The following is a 20529-nucleotide window of genomic DNA, read 5'->3' as shown; positions in this document are numbered from 1 at the left end:
TGAGAAACATTCAGGTGAGTTGTAGAAGGAGAGCATAGGAGAAATATGTGTGGAAGAAAGATTGCCAGTTGTTGATAAACTGTGGTCTTTTTGACTATACTCTTCCTTGATCAAATTCTGATAAACTACTCCTCAATTTTGTTGGAACATTTTTTCCAACAAATGTTCTGCTCTGACCAAGGGGATCTGGTTTGAGAGCTCAGGTTACCTTAAAGAAAATAAACTGTATAACTCTATGCACAGTCCACTGAAAGGCCAGGAGCTTGAGGAGATATCATCCAAGATGTTCTACAGCAGCAGCTGTTGTAGGAAGCTGAGAACAGCTGCTCTATTGCTGACATTTTAATCTAACCTGCCCTGCTTTTTTCTTTTTCTCTTAATGAATCTTTCTGTCATCCATTGAACAGTTATTTGCTCCTTGAACAGTCTTAGTAATCCCCAAATTTGAGGAGTACCTGAGAGGTTTGGTTTTTTTTTTTGAGAAGGATAGCACAGTAGGAAGCACAATCACGAAGAAATTCGAGCTTAGCTTCACTTTTTTCAGAGACACACAGTCCTTTTTATGAGGGAGAGGACTGACTTCTTAAAGAATAAATATGTCAAAGTCTGTAAAAAAAACCCACTGCTCAGAAATTGTGTATTCACCTTTAGAAGAGCTGCTTTCTGGAAGGGAAGAATTGTCTTCTGGCCTTTGTTTTGCTTGCGGCAACTTTTTTAGTGTATGGAGATATAGATTCCCCCATACTTTGAAAAATGTTAGGGCTGGATACTGTCACACACATCCTGTGCATGCAGATTCTACTCCTTAATCCTTAATTAAAAACCATCAAGAGAAGCTTCAGATATTCCTCTGGGGAAAGCATAAAATTTCCTAGGAACTGGATTTTGTTGGACATTTCAGAATATTAGGAAGAAAGTAGCAATCCTACATAGAACTGGTATATGTGTCTTTGCTTACAAGGTCAAAGTGGTGCAATGAGCAGTAATGCTGAGCAAAGGATGAAAACCAGAGAAAAGGGGGAAAAAAAATCTGTATTCCAACAATTGTTCCCTATGCTAGAGGAGCAGGAGCATACCTGATGCAGATAATCCATTCCTCTGGCCCGCCATGGAGATGCAGTGATTTCTGCAATTCAAAAAAATATGTATTGAAGGGCTGAAGCAACAGTTGGTAGTAAGGCCAGCCTAGAATTAGTTCAAAGTTTTTTAATGCAAGTGACAACTGAAGAGAGAACAGTATGTTCTGTCATTTTCCAACAGATTACTTATGATGAGGAAAATACTCTTTCACATTTTTAAGAAATAATCACGCTATTTCAAGAGTCAATTCAAAGCTATCCACTAAGATTAACAAGAGGCATCAGGTGCCATTTCTTGTTGTGAGCTGTGATTAGACCTGTGATGGTCAATAATGACAAATGGCAGGAGGATGATGAAATTCCCAAACACATTACCAAGACTCTCAGCAGAGTCTTGATGTATTGTAGCACTTTCCAGCCAACGCATACATCTTCTTTTACTCTTTGGCAACTCTCTGAAGGGTTTTCTTTCTTTTGGGTCAATAACACACAATTGCAGTCACTTCAGAACCCAGCTGCAAGGGTGGTGCTCTGTCAGGGCAGCTTGGGCCAGCGTGCCACCTCCAGGGACTGCCGCCTATGCGGCTGCCACAGGTGGCATCTGTGGCTCCACAAGGATTTCTGAACACTCGAGGAAAGGAAGCTGTCGCACAGGTAGGATGTTTGTGCCAATCCTGGCTTCCCAGTAGGATGTGAGTGGTTCATGGCATGACACAGGGGAGCATGGGTTGTCCACCTCACTGTACCACTGCAACCCCTAAACCACATCACCCAGTGAGATCCAGATGTTTCTTAAACACCTGCAGAAATGGAAACTCCACCACTTCCCTGGGCAACCTATTCCAATGTCTGAGCACCCTAAAACTGCGAAAAAATCTGAATCACCTCTACCTCAGGCCATTTCTTCTAGTCCTCTCACTGTAGGCTTGGGGAGACTGGCCCCCATCTGACTACAATTTCTTTTCAGATAGAAAATGCTCCTTTACTGTGTCCAGTTCTGGTCTCCTCAGGACAGGAGAGGCATGGAGCTCCTGGAGCAGGTCCAGTAGAGGGCAATAAAGACGAGTCAGGGACTGGAGCACCTCTCTTATGAGGAAAGGCTAAGCCTGTTCAGGTTCGACAAGAAACGACTGAAAGGGACCTCATTAATGGGCATAAATATCTAAATGGGGGCTGTCAAGAGCCTGGACCAGGCTCTGCTTAGTGGTGCCCAGCAAGGGGACAGGAAGCGAGGGGCAAAAAGTGATGGTCAGAAGTTCCACCTGAGCATGAGGAAAAAGTTCACTGTGCAGTGACCGAGCACTAGGACAGACAGCCCAGAGAGAGGGCTGTATGGAAGGTTATCATGTTCACTGGACATTTTCCAGAGCCACACGGTAACAACCCTGTGCCATGTGCTCTGGGCTGGCCCTGCTTGAGCAGGAGGCCGGACCTGGTAACCCACCGTGCCCCCTTCCAGCCTGACCCATCCCGCGCCGCCCGCAGTGCCGGGGCGCGGCGCACACCGCTCCCGCCGTGTCCGAAAGCCCGGGGCGGAGCGGGCCGGGCCCGCCGCTCTGTGCTCGGCGCCGTTGGCCCTGCCGGGCGGGGCGGCCGCGGGGGGCGTGACCGCGTGACGCCGGTGGGTGTGTGGGGGCGGAGGGGCCGCGCCAGGGCTACCCGCGGGTGGGTGGGAGCCGTGTCCCCTCCACAGCCCCGGGCAGCGGGCGCGCCGGCAGGCGGCCATTGGGAGCCCGCTGGTGCCCGCCTCCCCGCCTGCCTCCGTGCCGCGGGGGGTGTGTGACAGGCGGGCAGGGCGAGCGCGTCACGCCGCCCGCGCTCCGCCCCCCGCTCCTGCTCCTGGCGCCGCCACCTCGGCCCGGCGCGGGCAGGCGCGCGCGGCGCAGCCATGGAGCCGGAGTGCCGGGTGCTTTCCATCCAGAGCCACGTCGTCCGCGGCTACGTGGGCAACAAGGCGGCCACCTTCCCCCTGCAGGTGAGCGGGCGCGGACCTGCTCCTCCTCCTCTCCCTCCGCCGCTGTTCCGTACGGGGAGCCGGGCGGGCGGTGTGACGGCAGCGCTGCCCGGCGAGCTCCGGTGCTCAAGCAGCTCCTACCAAGCCGGGGTAAGGTAAGGGCACGGCGGGGAGGTGCCCGCACCGGCGCCCTCCCCGTCCGCCCCGCTGCCGGCGGCAGTGCCCGTCCCGGGGCTCCGCGCACCCCGCGGCCGCTGCGGCTGCGCCTCCCGCCGGCTCCGCGCCGCTCCCGTTAACGCAGCTCCTCCTGGGGCTGTGGCACGGCGAGCTGTGTCAGGGGAGGGGGAGCCGGGGGTACTGCCGGTGGGTTTGCTCGGCTCCGCGCTGCCTGCGGGGTGAGGGCGGCAACGCTGCCGCCAGCAGGCGCATCCAGCCGGGGCTCCGGCCACTTAAGGCAATGTCATCGCCGTGTCCCGTGCTGGGGATCCGCGGCACCAGTGTCCTTGTGCTGGTACCCAGCTAAACCTTGCCTGCCTTCAGGGGCGGTGGGGCTGGGTGATCCCCAGCCCGGATGGTCTGGGGAAGCCGCAGTGGGGTATAAGGGCCACCTTACTGCGTGTGCAAGTCAGGGCCAGAGGAGCTGCCGGGCATGGCCCGGGGCTCCAGGGTGTAATTGGATCTTGGCCTTCGTGGCTGTCATGTGCTGCCTTCAGAGCTGTTTGCTTGGATCTCGCCGGTGGTGGGAAAACATTGGGAGGACCTTTGCACTGTTGGCTCTTCTGGAGGGTCGTATCCTGAAGGGCTGATTTGGGGCCTGCCCATCGGGAGGTCCTTGTGCCTTTACTCAGGAGTGGGTATGGAGCTCTCCAAGAGCCTCATTACCAGTGCACGCTGTCTTGTGACATTGGTTATCTTGGTGTGTGCTTACAAATGGTGTAACTCATTTGACTAGACAGGAGAGATGGTGTACTCTGATAAATGATGCAAGTGAGATCAGGTCTGCAACAAGCCACTGTCACACCCCGGTATAACCATCCAGTTATAATGTAATCAAGTCTCTTGAAAATTAATGTATGGTGGAGGGTGATGTACGTGTGTAATCCGAGTATTGTGGAAAAATACGAGTATGTAGAGCTCCAGGCCAAAAAGGTGATCATGAACTTCAGGTCACCTGTTCTTCCTTTCCTAACAAAATTACCTCAAAATTGTGCTTCTCCCTTCAATTTCTGTGTAGCAGAAGAGGACACAGTAGTACTTATTCCAGAAATCTCCAGTCTCTTAAGCTGTTCTCTCTCTCCATTCTAATTCTCTGTCAAAGGTTTTCTTTACTTTTCTATAGCTTAAACCTTCTGTGACAGGTAAGCTGTGTAACTTGGCAAATGGGTTCCTGGAAGGTGTTTTTAGTTTTTTGGCTATGATGGTATAAAATATTGCTGGAGTTAAAAAAACCCTGTTGTTGGTGTAGCTGGGTTTTGTTCAGGAGGCTGTTGCACTCACACTGTGTAGTATTCCTCAGTGTATAGTGTAACAAGAAGTTTCTGGAGTGGGAGGAAAAGAAATTTACTTGGGGAGCAGCTAGACTCCTGCCGCTGCTGGCTGCACTTGCAAATCCTATGTAGGCAGCCCTTAGTGAAGTTGTGCTGGTTGCAAAGTTACCTAAACCCTTGTTTTGCTAGAACATCAGAGGGGGCAAGGTGCCCAAAGTGAAACTTTGCTTTTCTTTATGAAGAGAATTACAAACCTGAATTTTTCTCTTATATTGTTTTTATATAGCTATGAAAACTATAACCTGTATCTGTTCTTGAGGATGGGTGCAAATCTGCCATGCTTTTATTTCTCATTCTTTTTTTTTACTTTATTTTTCTGAACCAGTTAAATGAGGCTCCCTTTAGAGCTCATCAGTATTGAGTTAGCAAGGCAGGGTGTATGTAGATATGTGTGCCTGTGTGCTTGTGAGGTCTGATGGGCTGAAATCCTGACACAACAATTCAGGAATCTGCATTTGGACAGCAGCATCCAAATAGAAAACCTGGCATGGTTTCACCTGCTCTTTGCAGACTTATCCAAAAAACATCAGTCATGTTTGCATGACCTGATCTTTGGAAATGTGTGACATTACTATCAATACCAATCTGCACAGAAGAGAATTTTTTAAGATCTTTTTTTAATCAGTTGGTTGCATTTTGTCAGGCTTCCACTAGAGTAAAATTTAAAGTATTTAAAAGGTAGTTATGTGGAAGGACTTCCTCTATGGAGTGTGTTGTAAATGCTTTCTATAAGGCAAATACAGCAAAACAGAGTTAGACCATATATTAGAGCAGTTATAATAATGGAAGTAATAGAGCTAAGTGAGAAATATTAGAACTCTTTACATCATTTCAAGTTAAAATATATTTAAGTAATTACACAGTCCAGATTAACTAATAGGTCATAGAGGAAATGTGCACCTGGATTTGCCAGAGAGTGAACTGCCCTCAGCACTGCTTTGAATTCTGCCTTGTCAAGAGTTTAAATAGTTTCTACTTGCATGATCTTACTATCTCTTTTAAATGTTCTGAGAGTAGTTCTGAATTATGTTTAGAATATTCTTAAATTATTCCACAGCTGTGTATTCTGAGCTTTCAGTATCAGGGAGTGGTTCAGGATTGTCCAGCATTTAAGGGAGTAAGAGCAGTAGGGTGTGCATTAACTTGGGGAGTTGCTGTTGGGAGTCAGATAAGTTATTTTAAAACACAAAAAAAGTTTCTAAGTTTCTAAATGTTTCTAATGTCGACTTTGATTTGTCATAGTTTTTATTATTATCACCATGGCATTCAACTTCACTTTTATCATATGTGGTTTTTTTTCCTTAGAGACATCTCTTAGCTCTTAATTTTAAGTGTAATTTTATCTTGCTCTTCCTGCCCCAACTCTTAAGTAGGCAGAATGTGGCAATAAGTAAAGGGAGCAGAACTGCCAAGGAGAGAGTTACAGTCCTCCGCAGACCACAGAGGGTCCAGAAGGACAAGGTGATTTCTCCTCTGCAGAGGTACCTCATTCTGACCAACAGGAAAACTTTGGTTGGCAGTGGAATTTAAGATTCATATACTGCACCAGTCATAAAATCAGCTTTTGGGAATCAGTGTGTCAGTCTGTGTGCTCAGTTCTAGGAGCCTCCATGAGCTTCCAAGAAAGAATTTTGAAAGTATAAGGAAGGGGCATGAGAAAATCCCAGCCAGTTTTACCTTGGCACTGGACATTTGCATTTGGTTGCCACTGGAATAGTTCATACCCCTGTCAGCAAACCAGAAAATGTTGATCTCTGCTCATGTCTCAGTAGCAGTGATGGTTTGGGGTGGTTTTGTTTGTTTGTTTGTTTGTTTTGTCTGCCCTAACACTCATAGAATTTGAGAAAACCATGCCTCCTTTTTGAGTATTTAATTCCTGACTTCCTTTTATATCTGCTTATCTTGAAGAGAGAGCTAAAAGCTGTGACAAGCCCCATTAATTATTTGTACCTGGAGAATGAAATTATCTATCCTAAACTGTAGAAACATAAACAGTTTCCACAATACAGGCTTAAATGGCTTTTTGAAATCTATTCAGTTATTTTATTTTCCTTTTAACTTTTTTCTTCCTGCTAAATGGAGATAGTTGTCCAGGTATGAAAAAGGACTGATGGTTCTCAGACCAGTTCTCAGTAATTCTCTGGAAAGAAAACAGTAAGTCTACATTTTAAGCTCCTTCTTAATTGTAGAAAAGATGGGAAAACAACTTTGGTCAATACAGGTGATAATTTCTAGGTGATAAGTTCTTTGATATTTTTGGATAGTCTTGAACTGTCTTGTCCAATATATGCTGAGACCAAAACCAGTATCAGTAGATCTTTGCTAATTATCTACTGCCTTAGCAAAAAAGTTTAAGACTTTTTTTTCTTTATTTTGTTGAAAAGTATAGTCACATGGCTTAAGGATTGTGTAGAAAGATAAAGTTCATCTCTTATTTAAGATGACTCTTTTTCTTTTTCAAACCCTGCTATTGTGTTAATAGTATGAGTCAGAAGAAGGATGAATCAATCAAAAGTCTTTACAGAGTAACAATAAGAAATGTTCTTACTGGATAGCCCTTATCTTTGTTACAGATCAAAGGCTGAAAAAACCTAAACCTTAAAGAAAAAATAAATACAAAGATGAAAGAATGCATCTGGTCTTTTAATACCCAAAGATTGTCCTAAATTGCATATCTGAAACAACAGTTATTTCTCTAGAACCATACTTCAAATGAAGCTTGTGGAAGCATGCTTTTTCCCCCTGACTTTGTTATTTTAATAAAGGTAGTTAAGGGGTGAATGAATTAAAAAAAAAAAACAAAACAAAACAAAAAAAACCAGAAAAACAACCCAAGACATAAAAAAAAAAAAAAAAAAAAAAAAAAAAGACAATTTCTCTGGGAAGGCTTGTTCAAAGCTGTGTAAAGAGCATTTGCTTCTTAGGTGGATGTCAGCACAAGTAGCTGCAAAACATTGGTGAATACCTTGCACAAGGTGAGGCCCTGAAAAAGAAAAAGTCCAGAGAAGGTGGCTCCCCCAACCTGGCAGTGTAGATTTCTGGGGAAAGGCTTTACCAGACCTTTCCAGAAGTGCTTTTCCAGATGAACCCAGCTCAGATCCACTTGAGAGAACTTTGAACCTCTTGGAAGATTGTAGGAGATGGACTTTCCACCTGCATGGTAAACTGGGAGGGAAGGCCAATGGGACAGGGCTGGGAGGGGATAAATGTCACATTCATATTTTCTGAAAAATCCCTTCACCCAGGATTTTTCTCCTGGGAAGCTGAGAAGCCTCAGAGAAAAAGGAAAACAATAATTACCCGATTTGCTTCTCCTTTGGAATGTGGTTGGACATTGTTTACCAACAGGTGATTGTTTCATTGGGTTTCTTCTGTGAATTACTTTGACTTATTGGCCAATCAGGGTCAACCTTTGTCAGGGCTCTGGAGAGAGTCACAAGTTTTCATTATTATCTTTTTAGCCTTCTATAAGTATCCTTTCTGTATTCTTTAGTATAGTTTAGTATAGTATTCTTTAATATAGTATCATAAAATAATAAATTAGCCTTCTGAGAACATGGAGTCAGATGCATCATTCCTTCCTGCCTAGGCGTACCCTGCAAATAAAACAGATAAGAAAGTAGATTATTACTCAGAAAACAACAACAACAAGGGGTGTCTGTGTCACTTTCAGCTCCTAACATTGCTTTGAGATAGACTAGACTGAGGCTGCTGGGGTCTCCCTTTTACCTAACAATAGGAGTTTATGTTTGTGCACAGCTCTAAACAAAGAGACCTCAATTTTCTCTTTGAACTCTGAATGGAATCTTTTCAGCTACTAATGCAAGATAATCAGCTTGTAAAATTAGAGTTATTTCAACCTGCCTAAAAGAAGTGCAGCTGGGGCTGCAGATGTGCTGTGGACTCTGTAGGGCTGGGCAGAGCGTCTAATGAGCAGAAGAGTAGGACTGACTGAACCATCCTCATCCAGGGTCAGCTCTGTGTGGCTGTGGGGTTTCTGACTGCTCCTGCAAGCCACTCAGTAGTGGCAGCTTGTTAAATAAGCCTTTGTCATGAAAATACAATCCTGAAAATACAGAAATGCTGAGGGATGTCCACACAGGCTGATTGTATAACCCAGTTGTAAAGCTGCAAAACAGCATTTTAAGACATGTTAAAAGTTATTGTGCAGTGTGTGTATGGGGCCAGTTGACCAGTTGGCATTTTAAATTTTTCAAAAAGATGGTAAATATTTACAGTGATTGATGATTCTGATAATTTGCTGACTTTTTCATAGTAAATTGGGGAAGTTTGAGCCATGCAGATGCATCTGCTGGTATTTGACACAACAGTTACACTGGAGTGTGTGTAGTGATGTGTAGTTAACAAATAGTTTTTGACGGAAATGTAATCTTTTCATCTGTCTCAACACAGCAAAGGGAAAAGATGAAGGAGGATCCCATTTGGTGCCTAAAAGTACATGCAAATATTTGACTTGAGAGGAAGCAAAAATACTTTACCCTGATTCACCCACTGTCTTTGGAAAAAAAAATGAGCTGTCAAGAAATCGCAAATCTTATTAAAAGACTGGAAAACCTTGCCTAGAGGTGGATTTGCACTGTTTGTGTGGGGAGTATAATGTACTCAGAGACTCAGTAGCAAGTGTTTACTTGCTTAAGGCATTTTTATATTTGGAATGGCCTAATTTTCTGTCTTTAAGTCTTAGAGGTTTGGGGTTTTTTAATTTTTAGAGTATTTGATGTCTTATTTCTGCTCCAAATTATATTTCCAGATGAGAAAATATTTTTTTGTGTATAAACAAACAGGGACAGATAACAGAGGGAGAGTGATCAGGTTTCTGGGGAAAGAAAAAAAGCTTAAAATTGAAGTTAATTTCATGTTAAAATGTATGGAAATGTATTAAAAACAAAAGTATAGTTTGAAATAATAAAATGAATCTTTAATTATATATATATACTTGCAAAATGTACAAAGGTACACTTGAGAAAAACAGGAGACATAAAAAGACTGATAGCTCTCTAAAATACTCTTTTAAGTAAATTGTCTTCTTTTATTGTTCACTTTTTCTATTTATATCCAAAAAATGATGGTCACTTTTCCTTGAAAAGCATATTTAGTCATTGTAGATAAGGGATACAACATTATCCATGGCTGACTGAACACATACCAGGCAGGTATTTTTAGCTTTTTTAGGCTGAATGGATGCAAGTGGAAGTTCCACTTCAGTTGCTTGTGTTGTATGGAAAACAGGCTGGAGTTGGTGAGGCAAGGTTAATGTGAGGAGCTGGACATTAGTCTTGGGACATAAAATGTCCATTCTTCTGAAATTACTATATGCACTAGAGTGTTGAGCTGCATAGTAATATGTACAGAGGAGAAAAAATATATATATATGATGAGCCTAATGTTTGAAACATGCCAGGAAGGTCTGTGCTGATAGATAATATGAGCCCCAGGAGAAGCCAGACTAGTTCATCATCTTGTGGCTTGGCAGCAGTGGGGTGACTTATCATCGCTAAAAAAATATTGCTGTGCTGAACTACCTGAAATTTTTCAAGCCTTTGTTCAGGACTCGTATTTGTTCATGTTAATTCATCCGTGACAGCTCCCAACTCCAGTTCCCTTAACATCTGGAGCAATTATCCATAGAGCAGGAGAGAGAAGTGAGATACCAAAACCTCTTCTGTGATTCATTTAAAAACAAAACAAACTTCTCTTCACCCTCTGTCATCCTTTGTAAATTTTAAGCATATGGAGTAGTTTGGGCTGAGTAGAAATCCTTGCATGGTGATTTAATTTTGCTGTTTTGGGAATGCAAATCACCTCTTCCCAGCTGCATGTGTGGGATTGAGGAGGTGCTGGAACACACACTGGAAAATGGAAAGTTTCTTCCCTGTGGCAAAACAAAAGCTGTAGGGCTGCTTTCTGATCTGTGGGTGCAGTTGCTCCCAAAACCTGCAGTGAATGGTTTTCCTGACCTGCAGAACTCCCCCAATCTGGCCACAGCCCTTCCCCTTCTCCCTGCTGTGGGGTCCACTCACATTTTACCTCTCAGAGGGGGATCTGTGTGGAAATCTCCAGCAAGAATGGCACAGCTAGCAATGACATTAATAAGCTGAAGGGAGGAATCCGTGACAGTCTGCAAGAACAGTGCTCATTGGAAACATCCAAAAAAGTTGGTCGGTCCCACAATATCAGAATATAGCAACATTTTTTCCTTACTTAATTTGGCAGATTGCTAGCCAATAAAGCCAATATTTTTCACACTTCCCCCTTTTTTAAACACTAAGTAATTTAGGTGGTTTTTTTCCTAAATTTTACCATGTTTCTTCATACATGGCAATTTTGTCTCCATCTTCTCTGAGTGGAAAGAAAAAGAAAATGACTTACAGCAAAAAAAATTGTTGGCTAAATTTTCAAAATTTAATACTGTTTTGCAGAATTGTACACTGGATGGTCATGTATTTAGTAAAGTCTGGCCTAAATCTAGAAAAAATAAATATATGTGTTTTACCAATCTGTGTACCTTACAAACCTGTGTATTCTATTACTTTTTTTGGATGGTGAGTACTACTGCTCAGGGTTACACTGAAGGAAAACTCTTTTTCCAACCATCTTCACTGTGATTACTCTCATTTTTCTGGCAGGATGCAGCCCCTGGCTCACAGGGGTGAGTACCACACTACCTGTGAGAAACCATCAACACAACTCTGAGCATTTAACAAAAATGAAAGCATAAGTTTAAAAAATACCAGCTGTTTTGTTCTCACTGTAGTTAATGGAGGTAACATTGTGCCTCTCCCTATTCATACAACAACCAAACAAATCCATGGCAAGCTGCTGTTTAATTTGAGAAGTTTTATATTGTCACCTGTCCTCTAGGGTACTGAAATCTGCTGGTTTCAGTAGAGAAGCCAGACTGAGAAATGCTGCCAGCTGGTCCTTCTACCTGCACTATTTTGTGTCCACTTCAGTGCTCCAAGGAAAGTCATTTTGTGAGGCCATGTGATAAACTGCTCTGAGAAGCCACCCAGGTTATAAATGACTTGGCAAAAATGGGAAAGAAGAAAGTGAGGGTTTATTTTGTGAGCCAGTTTCCTGATCCAGTTCCCAAACACAGCCCCACAGACAGTTCTTTTGGCATAGCTGAGGTGCCAGGGCAGGAGCAAGCCCCAGGCTCCTGCACCTGGTGTCTGCTGAAGGAAATGTTTTTCAGAGTGCTCTTCTCTAAGACATCTGCTTGTTCTGAAGGAAGTGGTGAGCCATCCACTCTCTACTAGCTTCATTCTTCCTGTGTGTGGCCTTGGTCTAATCTTTACATCACGTGGCACCTCCTTCAGGGATCTGTTTCCTGTTCTGTTTCTTCAAGTATCTCTTACCATGCAATTTAATGTCTAAACCTTTAGTAGGAGAGTCTATTTACAGCCTACCTAAGGAAGGTAAAGAAAGAATGTGCTGTATAAAACAAATCTCCCTTGTAGGATAACTCTACCTCAGATGTACAAAGTGTGCTTGCCCACACCTTGCTAATGGACTGGTTGTTAGGGATCTGGCTAGCCAAAATATGAACAGCAGGACTAAAAATAAAGTAAAAGATCAGAGGAAAAGAATGTGCTGTGGGATCCTCCTCCACCATTTCATTCACAAAACTAAAAGAGATAATTCCCACGCCTGTTGAACCTATGGCTGCTGTCTGTGTCTGCCTCTCCTTATCAGTGTTTGCAAACCTCCTCGTGTAGCACTGCAGGATTCCAGCTGGCAGGAGTTTGCAGTGACAGTATGGTGTTTTTGTCAAATTACATCCAAGTGTAGTAGGAAGCAGCATGAAGATGATGAATCTGAAATCTGCAGTGAACCTACTTCTCCATCTGAAATCAGTATCTGAAGTCACTGTTGCTTGATAATAAAGAATGTGTTTCTAGGTGGAAGGCAGGCAGAGACCCCCATCATCACCTTGTTCTGCTATTTTTGTGTTTGTCCTTTAGTGGGAAGAATGAAGGGGGAAACAGCAGCAGAAAGTTGTTTTCCTGTCTTTTATTTGCCTTAACCTTTTTAAATGGGTGTCTTGCAGATCCATGACTTAATACCACTCCCGGTGGCAGCAATGGCCTCCTGCCCATAGAAAGGTCAATAGAGCAGCTCTACCACAAATCTTTTGACCCTGCAGTTGTCTCAATCCCAAATAGAGCTGTTGTGATGCAGGGAGTAGTGCTGAGGAGGGTGTGTGTCTTGCAGGCACTAGAGGCTCTTTGTTTGAGTAGCCTATGGAAATGGTCATGATGTAGAACTAGGAATTTCTTAGTGCTGAATAAAATGGCTGAGGGGAATTTTGATAAAGGGATTTATTTTATGTTATCTGACTGCCTTGCATTGAACAGTTAGTAGTGCATACAGTTAGTAGTTAGTAGTCAATCAGTCTGTCCAGGTGCAAAGAAAAATTAGTGACACTGTGGTATTAGCTCTGAAGTGTTCCTGTGGCTCCAAGACTTCTTTGGAAAAGCATCTTCAAGGCATTATTGGATAATCTTGAATTTGGCCTAATTACCATTCAGTAAGTACTTGCATTGCAAGCCTTTTCAGAAAAATCAAGAAATTATTTGAGAACAGATTCACTGCAGTCTCAGGCTGTTCTAGCCTTTTCTGTTCAGTTGGTCATGATATTACAGCTAGATCAGCCCATCAGCAAATTCTCAGTGAGTACCAATTTTGCCAGAGCACTGTGACAAAAATTGTAGTCTGCTCTGTCAGAAGAGAGAGGATTTGTTTTCTGCTCAAGTCTTAACAACATCCGCTGTGGTGTCCAGTGCTGAAGTCAGCTTATAAATCCTGAAAATGTGTATGCAGTTGATCACAGGTTAAAATGGGGTGTCACTGCAGAAACAAGCCCTGTTCCAGTGCCCAACCACCCTCTGGGGGAAGAACCTTTTCCTAATACCCAACCTAAAACTGCCCTGACACAGCTTCAGGCCATTCCCTTGGGTCCTGTCACTGTCACCACAAAACAGGGATCAGTGCCTGCCCCTCCTCTGCCCCTCACTGAGGTCTCCCCTCAGTCTCCCCCAGGCTGAGCAACCCCAGTCCCTTCAGATGCTCCTCACAAGGCTTCCCCTCCAGACCCTTCACCATCTTCATAGCCCTCCCTCCTTTGGATGCTCTCTAATAGCTTAATATCCTTCTTCCATTATGGTGCTTTTCTCTCAAGGTCATCTGCTGTATATTTTTACTGTCTGTTTTGTAATTGTCTATTTCTAACCTCAGAATTTGCAGTGATCCATTCATTAATCACCAATAATATGTCCAGCATCCCTGTCCCCAGTTTATTTGCTCTAGTATTTTTATCCTGGCACAATATCCCCAATATCCTAATGATTTTTCTTTGCAGTGCCTTGTCAAGTGCTGCATAAAAATACAACTATATTATAAGTACAGAATTCTCTTTAGATACTTGGTGTGCCTTATTAAAAGCTCAGAGAAAAAAGAGATTGGGTTAGTCAATAGCAATTTCAGTTCAGTTTATCAGCCCACGCCAGCAATTATTCCTGCTCACTAATTGTCAGGACATGCCTTTTCTTTTTCCCAAGTTCCTATTTCTCAAACTGAATTAGTGTTTTTACTTTTCTGCAGCCAATACAATGTATGTTTTTTTGCTTCAGCAGCAAATGGAAGGAGATGCAATTAAGTTAAAGAGCTGGCACATAGTGAGAGGCACAAGCTACAACTGGGAAATTTTTCTCCCACTCCAAATCAGTTTGATTACAGAAATTCATCCTTTAAAACACGTTTCTATGCCATCTCCAGAGGAATACAGTGCAGCAATGATGTTCACTGGAGCTGCAGTGATGGCTGTGTGAGATGAAGTTCCAAACTGTAGGATATTAATGCAAACAGTTGGTGATACAATGGATACATAGAGCAATCCATGGCTTGACACAGAGGCTTTCTTATTGCAAAGTATTGCTGCCATTACCTGGCAAAAAACACCCCAAACCTCAGTTACCTTGTTTGACAGAGTAATTTTAACAGTGGTAATAAAGTCGATTCTGTTAATGTATTCCAATTAAGATTGGGTTATATATGTAAAATAATTGGAAGGAATAGAAGGGATTTGGTTTATGTGATACAGCAATTTGTTTTACACAAATACAGGCATTCCTGGCTAGTTCAGTTTGTGAACTGTGCATATGCTCTGCTAAAAGTCAGCAATTTGGAGCCTTACCACAAGATTTCTTGAACATTCCTAATAAATTGTGTCAGTTAAGTCTGGGTAACCCTCATGGTTTATGTACATCTTTGTGCTATAAAAAGTTGTCCTTTGACTGATGCCACAGTTGGGATAAACCTCACAGGCTGCTAATAAAACAATTGGGGTGGGGGGAAATATTTTTGTTTTGTGTATTTGTATATATTTGAGATGTAGGATTTGCCTTTAAATATTCCTTTGTTTTTTAAAATGCTGCTGTGTGCTATAAATGATATAAATCAAGGTACTCCCCAGTGCTTGGAAAGTTTGGCTTTGAAGCTGAGGACATTTTTTTTCTTTCTGTAGAGCTCCATGGCTTGTCATGTGCTGCCATTATTTTTTGAAAATTAGAGGCAACTTCACAGTGTGGTGATTAGAGGACTGGATCATCTCTCACAAGGACAGGCTGAGGGAGCTGGGTGGTTTTGGTTCATTTGATGATATGTGTTATACTTCCTCTTGCTTTTTTTAGTGTTTACTCCTACTTTGCTCTAACTTATCAGTCTGTTACCGTTTGTTGGCACAAAGGATAGGCCATGCCTGGTTTGGATGTTTCATCATTTGAATATTAATTAGAAGAAGAGTCATCCTTTTTCCATAAAAGTTTTACTTGCAAAAAAAGCATACTGCTACAAAGTAGAGGAGTTGAAGTGCAAGGAATTTAAGTGTTATAATTCAAGGAATTTAAGTGTTACAATACAAGGCTGCATTTATTTTGGGGACAACTGGATGCATGAAAGTCAAATCCTCCTTTCAACAGTGGAGTCTGAAAGGCTCTCTTCTCCTAATCAGGAGAACCTGTTCCTTCTTACTTTTAACCTTTTTTTCTGTGTCCTTTTCCTGTCAAACTGTGTTTTCTTTAGAGATAAACTCATCTTTTAGAGTTGTGAGATTTTTACCTGTGGCACATTTGTAGCTCACATAATAAAAAATAAGATGCCTTGTGTTCACAATAGAAGAATTTGTTTGAATGACTGGCTGAGCTTGATTTACAGCTTCAGCTACTGACACTTTCCCTGGATTTGTGGTTTACAGACTGTTTTTTTGGGGGATTCATCTGAGAAAATGGGTTTTGATGTGTTCTGGTATGGTAAAGCTAACATTTTCCAAAATTAAGAACTTTGAAGGACCTGAAGATTTTGGATGGAGGTCTTGCCTTCATTCCATTCCATGAAATGTAGATAGCAGACTGTGACCATGTATCAGGAACATAAATGCTGTGGAAGAACATGTATGAAGGTCTACCCAGGGTAGTTTTAAACAAATTTGGGCTTTTTTATTTTCTTACACTGTTCTGGTTTTTTTTCCCCCCTGCTTTTTCCTCATTGCATATTTTTCCTCTAACTTGAGCTGCATTACTGCTTTATGGTTTTAATTTCAAACCTGAAAATGAAATACCACTGGAGGCACACAGCAAGTGCCCTAAGAGGGCAATATATAGCAGTCATGTTGCAGAGTACAGAGGTGGTTTTAATTGAATTTCATTCTTGCAGAACTAGGTCATTGTTCTCTAAGGTTGTTTAAATTAAGTACAAACTAAAGCATTCTAGTTAAATTGGTCCACTGGTCATTTAACAGCAAAGGATGTATTATTTTTACTGTCAAAGCTGGCATAGTTAATAGTGTAAACATAGAGTACTCCTGGGCTTTATCCTTGGAACCAACTTTAGGTTGGGGAGCTGGTGGTGGTATTTTGTGTGATTTTACACATGGAGCTCTACAATGGATAAAACTGAGGGTTTTGTAGGTAATTGTGTCTCCCACTGATGAGGGAGTGACCCAGGCTGGAAGGGACCTCAGGAGTCTCTAGCTCAAAGCTTGGGCAGCCCTAAGTTCAGCCCAGGCTGCTCAGGGGATTTATCCTCCTTGGGTCTTGAAAACCTCCAATGACAGCAACTCCCAGAGCATCTCAGCCCCCTCTAAGGCCCCTTTCTCTGAATATGTACATACAATGCTTTGGAAATTGGGAAATATTTTTGTTGTGTTTTTTCTAATGTTTAGTACCCTGGAAACCACTAAAATTGAGTTCAGTTCAGATGTTTCTGTAATTCAAGTGACAGTTTTTCTCTCACACTTAGGAGATAAAAGATATTTCTCTTGTTTAAAAAAAAGTAGTACTTTTTTCCCCCCCAAACTCCATACAAACAATGAAAAAAGGAGAATTTCCTGAGTACTACAAAGTGTGTGACATTGGAAATAGGCCTTTTCCCCTGCAGGAGCATAGTAAAGCTGCAATACAAATTTAACCAGGAGCAGCTCAGTAACAGCTTTTCATTTTTCTCAGAGTAAATAAAATTATTAAATGAGAAATTATATTAATATTTACTCTGAGGCAGAGCTAATCTTTGGAGTTAACAGTTTTCTGACTCAAGTGGTGTTAATAATCAGATCCCAAATAGGATTAGGAGGTAGAAATGAATACCTTTATTTGTCTCCTGGCTATTGGTACATAATGTAGATTACACAAATATGAACATAAAGGTTGGCAATCATTAAAACTGAATTTCAGATGTTGCATTTGCTTCAAAGTCTTCCTGCTAGTTTCTCTGTTGCTACACTCACAATTTTCCATACTGTGAAATGGTTTTCTTCTTGTTTTTCAGCCTCCCTTTTACATAACAACTGAGGCTCTCCTCTGGAATATATGTTTGTAATATTTGATTTCTAACAGTCTTAGGCAATGGTTTGTCGTGGTGATGAAGTAACACATTTTAGAGTTTATGTGGTTGAAATGTTTTCCGGAAAGAATGGGAAGAGAGACTGTAAATTTTAAACAGAGCTGTAATTAGCACAGTGGCAAAGTCCAAAGGGTGGCCTGATTAGAGTGAACCATAACTGAGATCCAGCTGTTTATGTAATTTACCCAATTCAAGACATTTTCTGTCTGTCTGGGCCTTTAGGTTGCTCTACGAGTGAAACAACTGGTATCTCTTGTAAAATTTCAATCCTGAAGGAGATCCATTTCTTGGCTTTTTATTTAGAGCATAATGGCTGGATGTAAGTTCATATTACTTCTGTGCTTTTAGGAAAACTAGGCTGTCTATCCTCTTTTCCAAAAAGCCTACACCTGTAGAGGTTGTCCAAGTATTTTGAAGTCTCTTCCTTTCTTGTGTGTTGAGTTTTCCCTTGAGTATTTGCTGGTTTTACAGGTGCATTTGGGTAGTTCTCTAGACCACAGCCCTGCCCTGGTCCCACTTTGTCTTTGCAAGGCTGGGAAAGCACTTGAGGGAAGAACTGGTTGAGATTTGTTCCTTCCCTTCAGTTACCTGTGGTGAAGAATTCAGCTGAATTTGATGTCATGCATAATGTGCTTTGTGCTGATTGTTTCTTCTCATGTATTCTGCTCTGGTGTGTGTGCTTGGATTTAGTCTTGCAAATATTTTTCTAAAATGTGTCACTCAGATCTGCCAGCCAAGCCTTCCAAGCACAGAACTCCTCCAGTTTTAATGTTTTGTGATTTAATTTTAGAAGTATAACAGTTCTGTCTCTTTTATATGAAGATACTTGAAAAATAAATTGAATTTGCCCATTTTCCTTTAAGATTTCAATTGCAAAAATCGCTGTGTGATGTGATCCAGGCAACTATGGTTTGGGTCTTAGGAAGAGCAACATTTGACATGTGCTTAGACTGCAGGCTGAGAGATTTAGGATGGACTCAGCCATCTTTTTCCTTGGAAAAACACTTGTCATCCTTACCCACACTGGCTCTGGGTTTAGATTTGCCCAAGGTTTCCTGTTCTGTGAGCAACTGGTACTTACACTGGGTGACAGCAGAGTGTGAAAATTTGGAATTGTCCTCTCCTGGACAGCCTGTAGGAGAGCAGATCATCCAGGTCAGGGGATGTGTGTCCCTGGCAGCTGGAGCCCTTGGACACTTGCAGAGTGTCTGATGTCACCTCATTCCTCAAACCAGAGCCAGCAATATCACCATGGGACCCTTGCTGTAAGGGGCAGGGAGGGAGGCACAGGTATGGGCTAAATATAGTGCAGAGAAGCAAAAATTAAACATTAAAGGTGCATTTCATGGGTCCTGATGCTGATCAAACAGGACTTGTTCTGCCACAGGCAAACTCCAAGTGGGGTGAGTCCTTCGGTTTATTTACACAGAGGTACAAGGAACACCTGTGTACAGAAGCAATACATTTTATATATTGAGTTTAGTTCTCTTTTGAATTTTTACTTTCTGGTGGTTATCTGAAGAAAAGGTTGATTCTTACTGATTTATTACAGTAGGAAAATTGTTATATCCTACTAAATACCTATTTCAGGTCACAGTTGCTACTTTTGTGTGCAAACATGAGATTGACTCTTTTTTAAGTATGATTTGTCTCATTCAATTAATTTGCTCTGATCACAGTTTTCAAGTTCTGTACATAAAACCACAATGTCTTTCTAATTAGTTAACTTTCACTTACTATTTATTAAACGTCTGGTTTGAACAGAAATTCCTAATTAATTAAAAAACCCCTCAAAACCAGTGCTTTTAGTTAGATTTGCCCAAGGAATTAAAATTGTGAGTATGTATTAAAAAGGATTAACAAGACATCTTTGGAACAAAATTCCCTTTGTAAGCAAGGAAGGTGTCCATCAGTCAGTGCATCAGAAACTGTCTCTGATGTCCTTTAGGTGTGAAGGATGACAGTCACTAGCACTGGTTTTTAACTGTTGGTTGGAGGAAGAAAACAACACTTCCTTATCCACTAGAAACTATCAAGTTGTTAAAATGAATTATGCAAACCAAAATAAAGTCACCATTTTTTCTCTAGTCCTAGAAGAGGTGATTGCTGTGAAAAGCTGCTTTTATCACCTCAGTCCGGTTTTTAGGTTGTCTTCTGGTGACTAAATTCTGTAGGACTTTTGAATGCAGTTTGCCTTGAAAATAAACACAACTTGGCTTAACATGGCTTCAACATTCTTTTTGATTATTCTACTACTAATGCCAAGCCTAGGCCTTTGTAAGCACCTTTATAAAAGGAAATGCTTTAGATTAACTGTGAGTTATTTTAAGGATTGAATCAGGTTTCAAACTTAGGTGTGTTAGGTTTCAGTCATACATGTTTATTGAAAACAAAACTTTGGAGGAAACTGGAAACTGTGACAGAGTAGACTAATACCAGTAAGTGACTTTTATTGAGACCTTGAAAGGTTTTTTTTAGCCTGTTTTGGACTGATGAGAAAAATGAGAATATCAAGGTCCCTTGCAGAATTTGAACTGTCTGGGCTTTTCATCCACTCTCCAAAGCATTTTATTTACTGTTTTAGGAAGTGTACAGCCAAGCTAACCTGGCACCTGTCTACCTTCAAGAGATGTGGCCTCCCTTGTACTTTTCCATCTTTTGGTTGAAGCAGATTAACTGGCCAAAACAAACAAAAAATCCCTAATCCTGTGGAAAACCTGGCTGAGAAATCAGGTGATAACTGGTGCTGGGGAAGACACAAAAGAAGGGCTGCTCGTTTTGGTGGCCATCATCTGGGACAATGCTGACCAGTGTTGTAGAACCCCCCTGCCTGCAGCAGCTGTGCCTGCTCTCCTTCCCTAAAGCACTGAGTGAAAACCTGATTAGTCAGTGAATCACTGCAAGTGTGTTCTGTAGTCTTAGTGTTTAAGTAGTTGGAGAGACGTGATCTGAATACTGCAGAGAAAATGAATTAATTCACAGTTATTGCCAAAATACTTTAAGGAAGTAACAGTTTAGGTCTGTTCTTTAC

At 41.9% G+C, this 20529-nt stretch overlaps 1 protein-coding gene across 1 annotated transcript in view; it reads left to right on the top strand.

Moving 5' to 3' along the window:
- Positions 1-2893: 2893 nt before the first annotated feature.
- Positions 2894-20529, top strand: part of PDXK (pyridoxal kinase) — a 41521-nt gene continuing 23885 nt past the window's right edge. The window contains exon 1 of the mRNA XM_030234290.2: positions 2894-3054. Within this exon, the coding sequence (XP_030090150.1) occupies positions 2968-3054 (87 nt within the window). The 5' untranslated portion in view covers positions 2894-2967. The remainder of the gene's footprint in view (positions 3055-20529) is intronic.

Source organism: Serinus canaria, chromosome 1 (genome assembly GCF_022539315.1).
Source record: "Serinus canaria isolate serCan28SL12 chromosome 1, serCan2020, whole genome shotgun sequence".
Taxonomy (NCBI): domain Eukaryota; kingdom Metazoa; phylum Chordata; class Aves; order Passeriformes; family Fringillidae; genus Serinus; species Serinus canaria.
The sequence above is the reverse complement of the archived record's forward strand: the minus strand, read 5'-3'. Positions and strand labels throughout refer to the sequence as shown.